The sequence below is a fragment of the Callorhinus ursinus genome, unplaced genomic scaffold, assembly GCF_003265705.2.
Source record: "Callorhinus ursinus isolate GAN/ISIS: 27379988/994484 unplaced genomic scaffold, GSC_fseal_2.0 scaffold16, whole genome shotgun sequence".
NCBI classification, from domain to species: Eukaryota; Metazoa; Chordata; class Mammalia; order Carnivora; family Otariidae; genus Callorhinus; species Callorhinus ursinus.
The window spans coordinates 32354598-32371517 of NW_027397078.1; the positions used below are offsets into that span (position 1 = coordinate 32354598).

General features: G+C 42.5%; 1 protein-coding gene across 4 annotated transcripts in view; it reads left to right on the forward strand.

Moving 5' to 3' along the window:
• The window catches only part of ASB11 (ankyrin repeat and SOCS box containing 11), a 33559-nt gene extending 22339 nt beyond the window's left edge, over positions 1-11220 (forward strand). For 2 of the 4 annotated variants that reach the window (XM_073902057.1, XM_073902059.1), the window contains exon 7: positions 9243-11219. In XM_073902057.1, the coding sequence (XP_073758158.1) occupies positions 9243-9367 (125 nt within the window). In that variant the 3' untranslated portion in view covers positions 9368-11219. Of the gene's footprint in view, positions 1-9242 lie in introns of all 4 variants that reach the window. The other 2 variants (XM_073902056.1, XM_073902058.1) reach the window with 2 other exon arrangements.
• The last annotated feature ends 5700 nt before the right edge of the window (positions 11221-16920 follow it).

Below are 16920 nucleotides of genomic sequence, written 5' to 3' on the forward strand. Positions count from 1 at the left end.
GTCATATGTATGACTCCTCAGAAGAACTAGGATTCCAGCCAAGCAGTCTGACCCCGGAACACGCACTCTTAATGTTATGCTGGCCCAATCCTGAACCTTCTGAAACAGTTTCTGGGGAGAAGGGTTTTACTTTACTCACCAGTTACATTTTATGAGACCACCCTCAAGTCTTCTATACCTTCCAAGTGGAAAGCTTGGTTCAATAATTGTAGGCATACTTTCTAGGTCAGTGCTTCCTGAGTTCTGCCGTGAGTACAAATCACCTGGGGGGTCTCATTAAAATGCAGATTTGGATCCAGGAGTTCTGTGGTGGGGTCTAGACTCAGCACACCCACCGGGTTCCCAGGTGCTGCTGCTGCAGCAAAAATGTTTCCAGGTCCAGGATTTAGATTTATTTATTTTTTATATTGTTTCATACAAGCTCATTTTCTTTTTTCTATTTATTTATTTATTTTTATTATTATGTTATATTAATCACCATACATTACATTATTAGTTTTTGATGTAGTGTTCCATGATTCATTGTTTGCGTATAACACCCAGTGCTCCATTCAGTACGTGCCCTCCTTAATACCCATCACCAGGCTAACCCACCCTCCCACCCCGCCTCCCCTCTAGAACCCTCAGTTTGTTTTTCAGAGTCCATCATCTCTCATGGTTCATCTCCCCCTCCGATTTCCCCCCTTCATTCTTCCCCTCCTGCTATCTTCTTCTTTTTTTTTAACATATAATATATTATTTGTTTCAGAGGTACAGATCTGTGATTCAACAGTCTTGCACAATTCACAGCGCTCACCATAGCACATACCCTCCCCAATGTCTATCACCCAGCCACCCCATCCCTCCCACCCCCCACCACTCCAGCAACCCTCAGTTTGTTTCCTGAGATTAAGAATTCCTCATATCAGTGAGGTCATATGATACATGTCTTCCTCTGATTGACTTACTTCTCTCAGCATAACACCCTCCAGTTCCATCCATGTTGTTGCAAACGGCAAGATTTCATTCCTTTTGATGGCTGCATAATATTCAGCCATCACACACACACACACACACACCACATCTTCTTTATCCATTCATCTGTTGATGGACATCTTGGCTCTTTCCACAGTTTGGCTATGGTGGGTATTGCTGCTATAAACATCGGGGTGCACGTACCCCTTTGGATCCCTACATTTGTATCTTTGGGGTAAATACCCAGTAGTGCAATTGCTGGATCGTATGGTAGCTCTATTTTCAACTGTTTCAGGAAACTCCATACTGTTTTCCAGAGTGGCTGCACCAGCTTGCATTCCCACCAACAGTGTAGGAGGGTTCCCCTTTCTCCGCATCCCCGCCAACATCTGTCGTTTCCTGACTTGTTAATTTTAGCCATTCTGACTGGTGTGAGGTGATATCTCACTGAGGTTTTGATTTGGATTTCCCCGATGCTGAGTGATGTGGAGCACTTTTTCATGTGTCTGTTGGCCATTCGGATGTCTTCTTTGGAAAAATGTCTGTTCATGTCTTCTGCCCATTTCTTGATTGGATCATTTGTTCTTTGGGTGTTGAGTTTAAGAAGTTCTTTATGGATTTTGGATACTAGCCCTTTATCTGATAGGTCATTTGCAAATATCTTCTCCCACTCTGTCAGTTGTCTTTTGGTTTTGTTGACTGTTTCCTTTGCTGTGCAAAAGCTTTTTATCTTGATGAGGTCTCAATAGTTCATTTTTGCCCTTGCTTCCCTTGCCTTTGTTGAGGTTTCTAGGAAGAAGTTGCTGTGGCTGAAGTCGAAGAGGTTGCTACCTGTGTTCTCCTTTAGGATTTTGATGGACTCCTGTCTCACGTTTAGGTCTTTCAACCATTTGGAGTCTATTTTTGTGTGTGGTGTAAGGAAATGGTTCAGTTTCATTCTTCTGCATGTGGCTGTCCAATTTTCCCAACACCATTTGTTGAAGAGACTGTCTTTTTTCCATTGGACATTCTTTCCTGCTTTGTCGAAGATGAGTTGACCATAGAGTTGAGGGTCCAGTTCTGGGCTCTCTCTTCTCTTCCATTGATCTATGTGTCTGTTTTTGTGCCAGTACCATACTGTCTTGATGATGACAGCTTTGTAATAGAGCTTGAAGCCTTGAATTGTGATGCCGCCAGCTTTGCTTTTCTTTTTCAACATTCCTCTGGCTATTCGGGGTCTTTTCTGGTTCCATACAAATTTTAGGATTATTTGTTCCATTTCTTTGAAAAAAGTGGATGGTATTTTGATAGGGATTGCAATGAATGTGTAGATTGCTCTAGGTAGCATTGACATCTTCACAATATTTGTTCTTCCAGTCCATGAGCATGGAATGTTTTTCCATTTCTTTGTGTCTTCCTCAATTTCTTTCATTAGTATTTTATAGTATTCTGAGTACAGAATCTTTGCCTCTTTGGTTAGATTTATTCCTAGGTATCTTACGGTTTTGGGTGCCACTGTAAATGGGATCGACTCCTTAATTTCTCTTTCTTCTGTCTTGTTGGCGTATAGGAATGCCACTGATTTCTGTGCATTGATTTTATATCCTGCCATGTTACTGAATTCCTGTATGAGTTCTAGCAGTTTTGCGGTGGAGTCTTTTGGGTTTTCCACATAAAGTATCATCATCTGCAAAGAGTGAGAGTTTGACTTCTTTGCCGATTTGGATGCCTTTTATTTCTTTTTGTTGTCTGATTGCTGTGGTTAGGACTTCTAATACTATGTTGAACAGCAGTGGTGATAGTGGACATCCCTGCCGCGTTCCTGACCTTAGGGGAAAAGCTCTCAGTTTTTCCCCATTGAGAATGATATTCGCTGTGGGTTTTTCATAGATGGCTTTTATGATATTGAGGTATGTATCCTCTATCCCTATCCTTTGAAGAGTTCTGATCAAGAAAGGATGCTATACTTTGTCAAATGCTTTTTCTGCATCTAATGAGAGGAGCATATGGTTCTTGTTCTTTCTTTTATTAATGTATTGTGTCACATTGATTGATTTGCGGATGTTGAACCAACCTTGCAGCCCAGGGATAAATCCCACTTGGTCGTGGTGAATAGTCCTTTTAATGTACTGTTGGATCCTATTGGCTAGTATTTTGGTGAGAATTTTTGCATCCATGTTCATCAGGGATATTGGTCTGTCATTCTCCTTTTTGATGGGGTCTTTGGTTTTGGGATCAAGGTAATGGTGGCCTCATAAAATGAGTTTGGAAGTTTTCCTTCCACTTCTATTTTTTGGAACAGTTTCAGAAGAATAGGTATTAATTCTTCTTTAAACGTTTGGTAGAATTCCCCTGGGAAGCCATCTGGCCCTGGGCTTTTGTTTGTTGGGAGATTTTTGATGACTGCTTCAATTTCCTTAGTGGTTATAGGTCTGTTCAGGTTTTCTATTTCCTCCCGGTTCAGTTTTGGTAGTTGTTACATCTCTAGGAATGCATCTATTTCTTCCAGATGATCTAATTTGCTGGCATATAGTTGCTCATAATATGTTCTTATAATTCTTTGTATTTCTTCGGTGTTGGTTGTGAACGCTCCTCTTTCATTCATGATTTTATTTATTTGGGTCATTTCTCTTTTCTTTTTGATAAGTCTGGCCAGGGGTTTATCAATCTTGTTAATTCTTTCAAAGAACCCAGCTCCTAGTTTCGTTGATCTGTTCTTCTGTTCTTTGGGTTTCTATTTCATTGATTTCTGCTCTGATCTTTATTATTTCTCTTCTCCTGCTGGGTTTAGGCTTTATTTGCTGTTCTTTCTCCAGCTCCTTTAGGTGTAGGGTTAGGTTGTGTATTTGAGACCTTTCTTGTTTCTTGAGAAAGGAATGTACTGCTGTATACTTCCCTCTTAGGACTGCATTTGCTGCATCCCAAAGATTTTGAACTGTTGTGTTTTCATTTTCATTGGTTTCCATGAATTTTTTTAATTCTTCTTTAATTTCCTGGTTGACCTGTTCATTCTTTAGTAGGACGCTCTTTAGCCTCCATGCATTTGAGTTCTTTCCAACTTTCCTCTTGTGATTGAGTTCTAGTTTCAAAGCATTGTGGTCTGAAAATATGCAGGGAATGATCCCAATCTTTTGGTACCGGTTGAGACCTGAATTGTGACCTAGGATGTGATCTATTCTGGAGAATGTTCCATGGGCACTAGAGAAGAATGTGTATTCTGTTGCTTTGGGATGGAGTGTTCTGAATATATCTGTGAAGTCCATTTGGTCCAGTGTGTCATTTAAAGTCTTTATTTCCTTGTTGATCTTTTGCTTAGATGATCTGTCCATTTCAGTGGGGGGGGGTGTTAAGTCCCCCCTATTATTGTATTGTTGTCGATGTGTTTCTTTGCTTTTGTTATTAATTGCCTTATGTAATTGGCTGCTCCCATGTTAGGGCCATAGATATTTACAGTTGTTAGATCTTCTTGTTGGACAGACCCTTTAAGTAGGATATAGTGTCTTTCCTCATCTCTTATTACCATCTTTGGTTTAAAATCTAATTTGTCTGATATAAGGATTGCCACCCCAGCTTTCTTTTGGTGTCCATTAGCATGGTAAATTGTTTTCCACTCCCTCATTTTCAATCTGGGGGTGTCTTTGGGTCTAAAATGAGTCTCTTGCAGACAGCATATCTATGGGTCTTGTTTTTTTATCCAATCTCATAGCCCGTGACTTTTGATTGGGTCATTTAGCCCATTTACATTCACGGTAACTATTGAAAGATATGAATTTAGTGCCACTGTATTGCCTGTAAGGTGACTGTTACTGTATATTGTCTGTGTTCCTTTCTGGTCTATGCTACTTTTAGGCTCTCTCTTTCCTTAGAGGACCCCTTTCAATATTTCTTGGAGGGCTGGTTTTGTGTTTGCAAATTCCTTTAGTTTTTGTTTGTCCTGGAAGCTTTTTATCTCTCCTTCTATTTTCAATGACAGCCTAGCTGGATAGAGTATTCTTGGCTGCATATTTTTCTCGTTTAGTGCTCTGAATATATCATGCCAGTCCTTTCTGGCCTGCCAGGTCTCTGTGGATAGGTCTGTTGTGAATCTAATGTTTCTACCATTGTAGGTTACAGATCTCTTCTCCTGAGCTGCTTTCAGGATTTTCTCTTTGTCTCTGAGACTCGTGAGTTTAACTATTAGATGTTGGGGTGTTGACCTATTTTTATTGATTTTGAGAGGGGTTCTCTGTGCCTCCTGGATTTTGATGCCTGTTTCCTTCCCCACATTAGGGGAGTTCTCTGCTATAATTTGCTCCAATATACCTTCTACCCCCCTCTTTCTTCTTCTTCTGGGATCCCAATTATTCTAATGTTGTCTCGTCTTATGATATTGCTTATCTTCTCAAATTCCGCCCTTGTGATCCAGTAGTTGTTTATCTCTCTTTTTCTCAGCTTCTTTATTTTCTATCATTTGGTCTTCTATATCACTAATTCTCTCTTCTGCCTCATTTATCCTAGCAGTTAGAGCCTCCATTTTTGATTGCACCTCATTAATAGCCTTTTTGATTTCGACTTGTTTAGATTTTCGTTCTTTTACTTCTCCAGAAAGGGTTTCCTAATAACTTCCATGGTTTTTTCAAGCCCAGCTAGTATCTTTAAAATCATCATTCTGAACTCTAGTTCCGACATCTTACTAATGTCCATGTTGATTAGGTCCCTGGCAGTTGGTACTGCCTCTTGTTCTTTTTTTTGAGGTGATTTTTTTCCATCTTGTCATTTTGTCCAGAGGAGAATAGATGAATGACAGAAGAAAATGCTAACAGGGTAACATTGTCCCCAGAAAATATACACTAAAGAAATCAGAAAAGACCTGAAACCGGGGGAAAAGAAAGGGAAAGAAAGAAAAAAGAAAAAGAAAAAGATAAAAACAAACAAAAACAAAACAAAACAAAAACAGAATATGATCAAATATGATCAGGCTGGTGCATAGATCAGTGCCACACACTAGATTTTGGGTGTATTTTTGTCTGTTAGAAGAAAGTGCCTCCCAAAATTTTAAAGAAAGAAAAACTTATATATGTACAAAAATAAGGGTTAATATGAGGAAGGGATGGAATATGACTGTAAAGATGAAAATTATAAGATTTTATAAAAGGAATTGATAAGATGAGAAGTTGGTTGAAAAAAGAAAGAAGAGGATTTAAAAAAAAAAGGGGAGAGAATGTGATCAGGGAGGAGACTAGAACAAAGCCATACCCTAGAGATTTAGGGTATATTTTGATCTGTTAGACGAAACTGTATCTCAAATTTCCCAAGATATAAAAATTTGTATACATATATATATATATATATATATATATATATATATATATATATATACATATATACCAAAAATAAGGGTAACTACTATGAAGGGATAGAATATGACTCTAAAAATGAAAAATAAAAAGTATTTTTTAAAAAAGGATTGATAAGATGTTGGTTGAAAAAGGGAAAAAGAAAAATTCCAAAAAAAAAAATTTAACTTTGAAAGACTAAAGAATCATGGGAAAAAAAGCCATGGATTCTATGTGCAGTATTCCCTTAGCGCTGGAGTTCTCCCGTTCTCCTTGATCGGTAAACTTGGTCTTGGCTTGCTGGCTGTTTGTGCTGATCTTCTGGGGGAGGGGCCTGTTGCCGTGGTTCCCAAATGTCTTTGCCGGAGGCGGAATTGCCCTGTCCTTGCCGGTCCAGGCTAAGCAAGCTGCTCGGGTTTGCTCTTGGGAGCTTTCGTTCCCTGCAAGCTTTCCGTTCAGCTTTGGAGGATGACAGTGAAAATGGTGGCCTCCCAATCTCCGGCCGGAGGAGCCGAGAACTCGGGGCCCCGCTCCTCAGTGTGCCCCCAGAGAAAAGCAGTCCCTCCCGTGTCCCCGGTCTCCGGCCGCACTCCGTGCTCACCCGGCCTGTGATCGAGCGTTTCTATCTCTGGCACATGACCCCGCGCGGAGTCTCCAAACCCAGCAGATCCCCGCGGTGCGCTCCCGCGCCGCTCTTCCCGGGGGAGGAAGGGGACTCTCCCCGGCTCTGCCACTTGTTGGGTCCCTGCTGGAGGAGCGGTGGCCCGACTGGGCCGCGGATCACAGTTTACGGCCACCCCGAGCTGAGAGCCCGCGCCTCGGCTCCGTCTCTGCAGCCGGCCTCCCCGCTCCGATACCTGGGAGCTCTGCTGCACTCAGGCTCCCCCGGTCTTTCTGTGACCCCGAGGGTCCTGAGACCACACTGTCCCGCGAGGGTCCCACCCCCCGCTTAGCCACTGGAGTGATGTCCCTCAGCGGAGCCGACTTCTCAAAGGTCCGATTTTGTGCTCCGCGGCTCTAGCACTTGCCAGAAGCAGTGGACAGAGGCCCCCTCCCCTGCCGTCTATCCTCCCAAATATCGCCTCGGATTCACTTCTCCGCACGTCCTACCTTCCAGAAAGTGGTCGCTTTTCTGTTCAGAGAGTTGTTGCTACTCTTTTCTTCGATTTCCTGTTGAGTTCGTAGGTGTTCAGAATGGTTTGATCCCTATCCAGCTGAATTCCTGGGACCAGATGAAATCCAGGTCTCCTACACCTTTGCCATCTTGCTCCGCCCCCTGATTTAGATTTCTTCTAAGCGACTTCTTCTGTCTTCTGTTGTCATAAATACAGCTGCTTCCTCCAGAAGGGTGAACACCAGCTCTGTCAGAGTTCACTCTGGTATCTGAGCTTCTGTAGGCCAACTAGACAGTCCGTCTGCGTTACTGTTTTCCAGAAGAGCTTTAGTTGGGTGACAGGTAGAGATGCTTTCCATTCTTGCTTCCCAAGATTTTAACCGAGGGCAATTATTTGCTCTTTCTATCACATGGACGCTCCTCGGAAACATCAAATCAAATGTGACCTGGCTATTTGCATAGGTAGTGTGCCATTTCTCATGGGGTGTAGGATCCTGTTACATTAGGATTTTCTTGACAAGAGCAACCTTGTGTCGTCCAGTAACCACACAGGTCTACTTGAAGAGATCTTTACCGAGACAGTCAGGTTAGGGAATAATGGGACATTACAAATGCCTCAGTATAACTAGTGTTCCAGCCCAAACCTCATTTGTCCTACTCAACCATATTTTGGCTCCCCTTACTTTCCTTCAGCCACTCATAGCCATGGGTGTGATGACTCTACGAGCTTCCTTGAGACTGAGGTTCCGGGCATAATGGGGGTTAAGCGACTTGGGTCCTTTCTCTAGATCCTCTATTGAGCTGGGAGCCTGGCGCAAATGGAGGGCCCCTCCTAATAGGACTTGGGACCCAGCCAGCACCACCTTGTGAGCAGCTAGAGCCAGGAGGTCTAGGAGGCCTCTGTGACCATACAGACCCCCAACACCCACTTGGTAGTTGGCCCTTGCTTGGCAGCTCTGTCTCAGGCTCCTGCCTGCTCAGTGGTTCCATTCAGGTTTTCTTCTCAGCCGGTATTATCACATTCATTGGCATGTACAGTGCATGAATGGAGTGCATTCCCTTTATTTATTTTTCAAATTTTTAATTTAAATTGAATTTAATTAACACATAGTGTATTACTAGTTTCAGAGGTAGACTTCAGTGATTCATCAGTTGCATACAACACCTAGTGCTCATTCCATCCCGTGCCCTCCTTAATGCCCATCCCCCATTTGCCCTCTCCCCCCACCCACCTCCCCTCCAGCGACCCTCAGTTTGTTCCCTAGAGTTAAGAGTCTCATGGCTTGCCTCCCTCTCTGTTTTCGTCTTATTTTATTTTTCCTTCCCTTCCCCTATTTTCATCTGTTTTGTTTCTTAAGTTCCACATATGAGTGAAATCATATGGTGTTTGTCTTTCTCTGATGGACTTATTTCGCTTAGCATAATATTACCCTCTAGTTCCATCCATGTCGTTGCAAATGGCAAGATTTCCTTCTTTCGGATGACTGAGTAATATTCTGTTGTATACATACACCACATCTTCTTTATCCATTCCTCTGTCGGTGGACATCTGGGCTCTTTCCATAGTTTGGCTACTGTGGACATGAAGTGAATTCCCTTTAGGCCTCACGCTTCATTCCTGGCTTGCCTCTGGTTAGCTTCACTCTTCAATATCACTAGTACAATTACATTTGGAGGGTCAACTTAAATGTGTCCCCACCCGGGGGGGCAAACTGGGGTCCCTGTGTGTATTTAATGTCTGCTCCATCACTCTGTAATCCATGTAGAGATTCAGCCTCTCGTAAGCTTGTAGAACATTTCAGCCTCTTCCAGTCCTCTGGTCTCCCCTTCTTCCCCACCCCCACTGCCACGAGCTTCACACATTTTAATTTTTTCCCCAGGCCCACCTGCTCTTTCCCAGCTCTGCCGCCTGTGTGTTCGGAAGTGCTTGGGTCGAGCATGTCATCAAACCGTCCATGAACTCCATCTGCCGGAGCTGCTGGAAAGATTCCTGCTGTACCGGTAGCCCCAGCTGGCCGTGGGAAGATACTTGGAAATAAGCAGGTTGTTCCCTGCTGTATCCAGGGTACCTAGTGTAGATGCCCAACCAGTAGACTCTGACTATCTTCGAATGAGCTAAGGCAGTTAGTGTAGGTCCCCGATGAACTGGAACACTTGAGGAGTGGAAACTCCTGGTTAATGCTCTTATTAACCAAGGGGCAACCAGGAGCCTTTTTGTCTTTAGCTTTTGTTGTTAAGAAACTTAAAATTTCTGTGAAGGGGAGTGAAAATAATCTATGTTTGAAGATTCACGATCTTTAATTATCTAAGGGTCAATGTTCTGAATATCATGCAGACACAAAAATCTGGGTGAATAAAATTATGATGAGTGTACATAATTCAAGATGTGTTACTGATTTAGTTCCTCCCTCCTTACCCCTTTCTTTTTTTGCTTCTGTGAATAAACCTCTGCTATAATTTTGATTTCCTTGCTATTTATATACACACACACACACACACACACACATATATATATATATATATATATATATATATGCTGAATACATTAAAAACATCACAGTTAGCAGAGACTTCCAGTTACCGAGTTCCTGGCTGATAAGAGAGATGTTGGAAGAGATTAGCTCACCCAGCAGTTAGAGTCAGTCGCTCATCACTTCTGATATTAAATGCTGTTCCTTGACGTAAACACTTCTAGACTCGAGCAACACTGGGCGTTCCCAACTAGCTGAACCCACAGGCACTGTTTGATGCTTGTTGCAACCCAAGCATCTATCAGCTTATTTTCAAAGTCAAGAGCCTCAGGGTTTTTGTCTGACATGTTAATGCCAGTTACTGAGATGGGCTCAACGCTGGGTCAATATTATTTCTGTGAGTCTGGGCCCCAAGTAAGCCTGATGATTATAATAGAAAACACAGCCTTCCCCTCCCCCTCTCTTTTTCTTCTTTTCCACTCCCTCCCCTTCTGCTTTTCCCACTGCTAGCCTTTCTTTATCTCCTCCTTTTTTGTGAATTCAGAACATGGAAATTGGATAAACTTTTAATTGTTGTAAGTACTACTGTCGTGGTTCAGTGACTAGAGTAATATTAGCTTCTAAAAAGAAAATTTTCTCTCAAATGATCCTAAGTTTGGTCCAAATATATATTCCCCCCCCCCCAGTTTTTCTAGCCGTTTGATTCTCAACTAGGGACAATTTTGCCCCCCTGCTCCAGGGACATTTGGCCAAGTTTGGAGACATTTTTAGTTGCCACAACTGAGGGAGGGGTGCTACTGACATCTAGTAGGTGGAGGTCAGAGATGCAGCTAATCATCCTACTGTGCACAGAGCAGATCCCCACAGCAAAGAATAATCAGGTCCGAAATGTCAGTAGTGCCAAGATTGAGAAACATTGCTCTAAAGCTGGGCTATTCGGTACAGGAGCCACAAGACCCATTAGGCTGTTGAGCAGCTGAAATGTGGCCGAATCGAGATGTGCTGTGGTATTAAAAAAAATACCGTGTTTTGAAGATTCAGTACAAAATGTGAAATATTAATAATTTCGATGTTGATTACACACTGAAATGATAATATTTTGAATGTATTAGGCTAAATAAAATTCATCACTAAAATTAATTCCACTTCTTTTTACTTTTTAAATGTGACTACCATACAATTTTAAATTATACATGTGGCTAGCATATTTCTGTTAGTACTGTTCGAGACCTTTTTCTGATTTTCACAACTTTGGAATATCAAATAAGTTAATTAGTTAACTACCTGGGGGAAAAAAGATTAAATTAATTTAAATTCCTATTTAATATCACATTCCAAAAACAAATCTTGGTTTTTTTGAAAATGTTAAAAAAATTTCAAATGCTCTAAAATACTAGAAGAAAATGTTCATGAATATACATGAAAGGGAATGTCTTTTCTAAGCCTAATATCAAAGGCAGAAACTTGAAAAGAAAATACTGATAAATTAAAATATGTATCATAGATATTTGGTAATTAAAATATGTATCATAGAACATTCGGGAATTAGAGGCTTTCTATCTTCAAAGTGTTCTCCTGAGTGCATTTTTTGGTCAATGTCTGAGCTCTGTGTTAAGCCCCAGGATGTCCTAGGATATTCCATCCGTCTGTGGCCCCGAGGAACTTGAGGATCCTGCTGTTCCATCTACTTTCTGAAACTGCAGAGCATGGATTTCACTAATCATTTGTATGGACCTCCCAGCTCTGGTAGGTGTGTTTTGTGCATGTGTGTGGAAGGGGGGGGGCACTCTAATTCTGAACTGAGTCCCAAGAGACCACTTACCAGACCGATCCTTCTGATTCCAGAAGGATGTGGATGCAGAACAGGTCCAGATCCCTGTGTCTTGGAGCTGTTGCGATGTTTTATGATTTATGAATATAGAGATTGGACATGAGGTAGTCTTTAAATTCCCTGTGAGGGGCGCCTGGGTGGCTCAGTCATTAAGCGTCTGCCTTAGGCTCAGGTCATGGTCCCGGGGTCCTGGGATGGAGCCCCGCATCGGGCTCCCTGCTCCGCGGGAAGCCTGCTTCTCCCTCTCCCACTCCCCCTGCTTGTGTTCCCTCTCTCGCTGTGTCTCTCTCTGTCAGGTAAATAAATAAAATCTTTCAAAAAATAAATAAATTCCCCGTGAGTCCTATGGTCCATCAAGCTAGAATGAGACCACCAGATGGAATCTTCTGGTTTATACGATATTAGATTGCTTGCTTTGTGGGGTTCTTAATACTAGTCTAGATTATTTCATTTTTCACAGGATGTGGGATGTTTTATTCCCCAAATGGTGTAATTTTGTACAATTTCAATCATATTTGAAGTGCTCTAGGATAACTTTTCCAATTAATTCATTAAATACATTTTTACCTGGCATCTGTTACGTGCCAGACACTAAGCCTATGAAAAAGATAGACAAGGTCCTTGCCCTCGACAAGCTGATAAGTTACTGGAGGCAACAGGGAGTAAGCAACACATACATACATATCGTCCTGTCAGGAAAGTGATAAGAAAAATAAAGCAGGCTGAGGTAAAGTGTGATGACGAGAGCTACTGTTTTAGATAAGGTGATTAGGCAAGACCCTGGCAGGGTGACTGAATTGTGACAAACTCCTCAGGCATGTGTCTAAAATGTATTAGTTTATTTTTACTGTGAAGGTTTTAGTGACTTTTTTCAGTATATCACATTTGTTGTTTTGTTTCGCTTTCTTTGCCTGGTTTAACGTCATGATCCTGTTATAAGAGTAGTTATGATTCCTGTTTTTCCCCCCGAACCATACTGTAATGATCTTCTAAGGTTCAAACCCTTCGAATCTATCCTCTTAAATGGTTGCATCCTATCCCTTAGCTATTTCCATATTGCTGGAATACTTCGATTACTTCTAATTTCTTGCTGTTACAAATACCACTAGTGTGAACTTCATTTTTTTAATAAATCTTTTTAAATGTTTGAAGTAGTTCTTAGAAGATGTTCAGAAGAGGTATCTACCGATTAAGAAAACTGTTTAAAATAATAGTTGGGGCACCTGGGTAGCTCAGTTGGTTAAGCGTCTGCCTTCGGCTTGGGTCATGATCCCAGGGCCCTGGGTTCGAGCCCCGCATCGGGCTCCGTGCTCCGCGGGGAGCCTGCTTTTCCCTCTGCCTGCCACTCCCCCTGCCTGTGCTCTCTCTCTCTCTCTCCCTCTTTCTCTCTGTCAAATAAATAAATAAAATCTTTTAAAAAATAAAAAAATAATAAAATAATAGTTAAAAATACTTGGAAATATTACACAATAAATCACTTTAAGGGAAAAATATTTTCATAACCACACAAATGTCCAATATTACCTATCCGTGTACCACGTGTCTCTCTAAGGAGACACGTAATACATCAATCTCTATTCCCTGTGTCTGTCTCTCATCTCTCTACCCATCCATCATTTATCTGACTGTATCCCTCACCTGCCTTGAGCCGTTATTTTCAAAAAAGTAAGCTTGCCTGTTTTATTTGGAGACTTAAGCCTCAACTCTTTCAACATCCCTTAAAGTATTTAAAAGGTTAGGTATGTCATTCAACATCTCTGGTTTTCCTGTCTCCTTTGCTAAGGGACGGTTTCTCCCAAAGTGATTCTCCTCCCTGATGTTTCTAATATCGCCTCATCAGAGAAACCTGAGGTTTACAGATACTTTTCTCAGTCACAGCGCTCGTGGTAGAGACGACTTGGCATGCCTGAGGCTGGCACAGGGAGGGAGAAAGGGTGTACGAACAGCTTGCTAGGGAAGGGCACTCTCAGCGTTGGAGGACCTCCCGAGCTCACCCATCCCAGATGGCCACAGCAGCTGCTTCCGCTCGGGGTCAGTAATCTCCCTTCTTCAGCCGAGTCGGCACTAGGATGAGCACATGGGTCACACTTTAGCCTGTAAAACATGCACACCAGATTTTTAATTTTTATCCAGTACATTTTTCCCTACCGCTGTTGTTTCGAAACTTTCCCAGCTTACAGAAAAATGACAAGAATAATACCATGAACATTTGGATACTCGTTACCTCAGTTCACCCATTTTTAGCATTTTGCCACATTTGCTCATCTGTGTGTAAGCACACGTGTGTATATGTGCACGCACACACCTGTAGAATGTATATGTATATAAGCCACGTATAATGAATACATATACCAATCATTTTTTTAAAGATTGATTTATTTTTGAGAGAAGGAATCTCAAGCAGACTCCCCACTGGGCACAGAGCCCAGTGCAAGCTTGATCCACGACCCTGAGATCATGACCAGAGCTGAAATCAAGAGTCGGACGCTTAACCTACTGAGCCACCCGGGCGCCCCTGTACAAATAATTTTAAATGAGCCATTCATGAATAAACTGTCGAAGTCATGATTCTTCCCCAAGGCCAGGATTAGCTGAGGCCGAGTGTTGCAAAAAATATAAGGGGGGCACCCAGAAACTCTATCATCGAAGTAAATATTTTAGCGCAATGTTTAAAAAAATTCGATGTTACAGAAAAAAGCCCACGATGACCAAAAATATAAAAAATTTTAATAAAGACGGGCTGTTGTTTGTCTTATGGGCTTAACACAATTGTGCAAGGCGAGGAATGTTTCCAATCAGCTGGAGGTCCTGGGACATATGAGGAAAGACAGTGGCTTGTGAACAGATTGGGCAATGAGGGCTTTATATATACTCCTGTGTTTTGACTGTGGAGCTTGCATTAGCTTTTCTTCTTTGATGCACAGTGTATCCAGAGGGGCAGGCATTTCTCCCTCTGCAAGCTGCAGGTGGCTCTGCCCTAAGCACTTCAGCATGCACCTCCTAGGAGCACAGAGATTCTTTTGTATCACCTCCGTGCAGTAATCACATGCAGGAAGCTGGACAGTGATGCACTTGTGACTATGTGATACGAGTCCATATTTAACTTCGACGATTGTGCCATTGATGTCTTGTCCCCCCTCCCCCAAGACACCCCCAGTCAGGATCTGATCAAGGATCATGTACTGTTGTCTCCTTCGAGCTAGAAAGCCTCCCCACCCCCCTTTTGTCTTTCGTGCCATTGGCCTTTTTGAAGAATCCAGCCCCATTGTTATGCAGACTGTTTCTCAATTTTGATTTGCCTGATGGTTTTCCTCAAGAATGCTGCACTCCGCCGGTTTCAAGAACTCATCCTTGTTTGAATCTGACTGTCCTGCTAAATGGAGTGGGAGTGAGTGTGCTCCCAAGTAGCAGCATCAGCTCGCTCAGCACCAGAGCCCACTATGCCAGAACAGCGCAAACAGCTCGGCTTTTTGCGGGAAGGGCAGACCATTCCACATTATCAGAGGAGATGTGCACCTTTTGGGTTTTAAAGGTTTTGTGCTAGAAAAATGGCTGGCAGGAATGACAAGAGGTTTCTGCTCCTGGGCCGACTTTGACTGCTTGGAGGTGACTTTCAAGGCTCCCCAAGGCCTGGCGGTGGGGAGAGTCTGGGAGTCCATGAGTGATGTCAGCTGTGGACATCTGGGTGAGGGGGGCACAGAGGCACTGGCTGGTAAGACTGCACTTGATAAAGAATGACTGTAGCTCATACACATGTAAATCAACTCTATCCTCATATAGACCCTTAAAAATGCATGACCTTCTCTTTTTTTTTTTCTAAGATTTTATTTATTTGACAGAGAGATAGAGAGCACAAGTAGGCAGAGAGGCAGGCAGAGGGAGAGGGAGAAGCAGGCTTCCAGCCGAGCAGGGAGCCCAATGCGGGGCTCGATCCCAGGACCCTGGGATCATGACCTGAGCCGAAGGCAGCCGCTTAACGACTGAGTCACCCAGGTGCCCCTGCATGACCTTCTCTTGTAATGGTTTTTTGAATTCCTGACCAGAAGTGTGGTTAAACAGTTAAATAATAATAATAAAAAAAATCAGTCCCCATCCTCCACTATTCACGAGAGGTGACCAACATTATAAATGTAGGGAGAAGGTTAAAAGCTGAGTAATTCCCTCCCAGGTACTAAGGCAACAACCTAGAAATCCCCTTTATTGTCACTTTGGACAATAAACTTAAATTTGGATATGGAAAAGTGGTATCTTCTTGGAGTTTCATTAAAGGTAAATAAAGAAGCTGTACCAGGAAGATTTTACTCAAAGAACGGGGATAATATTCAGGATCCCCATGGTGCCTCTCTGTTTAACTCCTTGTCATCCAGTCTACATTGGGACTACATTTCTCAGTCTGTGCCAAATGCAAGTTTTATAGTTCTTCGACTCTTTCCTGATGTTGTAGTGAGCAATGCCTATTATGCCTGTGGCCCGTTCAGTTAATTCTGCAAAGAACCGGAGGGCAGTTTGGCAGAGTTTCTCTCAATCTTAAAGGAACTATTCCAAAATGAAATTTGTATTGAGATAATTGTGCATTTGCAGGCAGATGTAAGTGGTAATACGGAGAGGGCTCCTGTGCCTTTGCCCACTTTCCCCCAGCGGCAGCTTTCTGTAAACCTCTAGTACAGTGGACCTCGGCCGTGCCACAAGCCACCGACCTCGTTCAGTGTTCTCCAGTTTGGCTTGTAGTCACTTCTGTGTGTGTCTTTAGTTCTGGACAGATCATCGCATGTGTAGGAGCAAACCTCTGACCCGGCCTTCCCCCTCTTAGGAATGTCTCCTCCAGAAATATTTGCAGTTGTACACACAGCCACTGAGAAAAATATGGACTGTGGCATTTTTGTGGTAGTGAAAGAAATGGTCACAGCCTGCCTCCATCATAGGGGGATGGTGAGCTACTTGGGGCACAATATGGAAAGCTACACAGTAGTGAAGAAAGAAAGGGCCAGCTATATATGCACTGGGAGAGATCTCCAAGATGAAACAAGTGTGAGAGGCATGGGACAAGATAGTAATATAATTACATTTTATGGGAAAAATGCAAAGGGATAAGTGTGTGTCCATATGTCTGCACAGACATGCATTTTAAAATGTGAAGGACACTCCTCACATGGCTGCCACGTGCTTCAGTCAGGGATCCCTAAGTCTGAAACAGTGAAGTTACCTCTTTGGCATTAAAAAAAAAAATCAAAAAACCAAAAAAAACCTCCACATTCA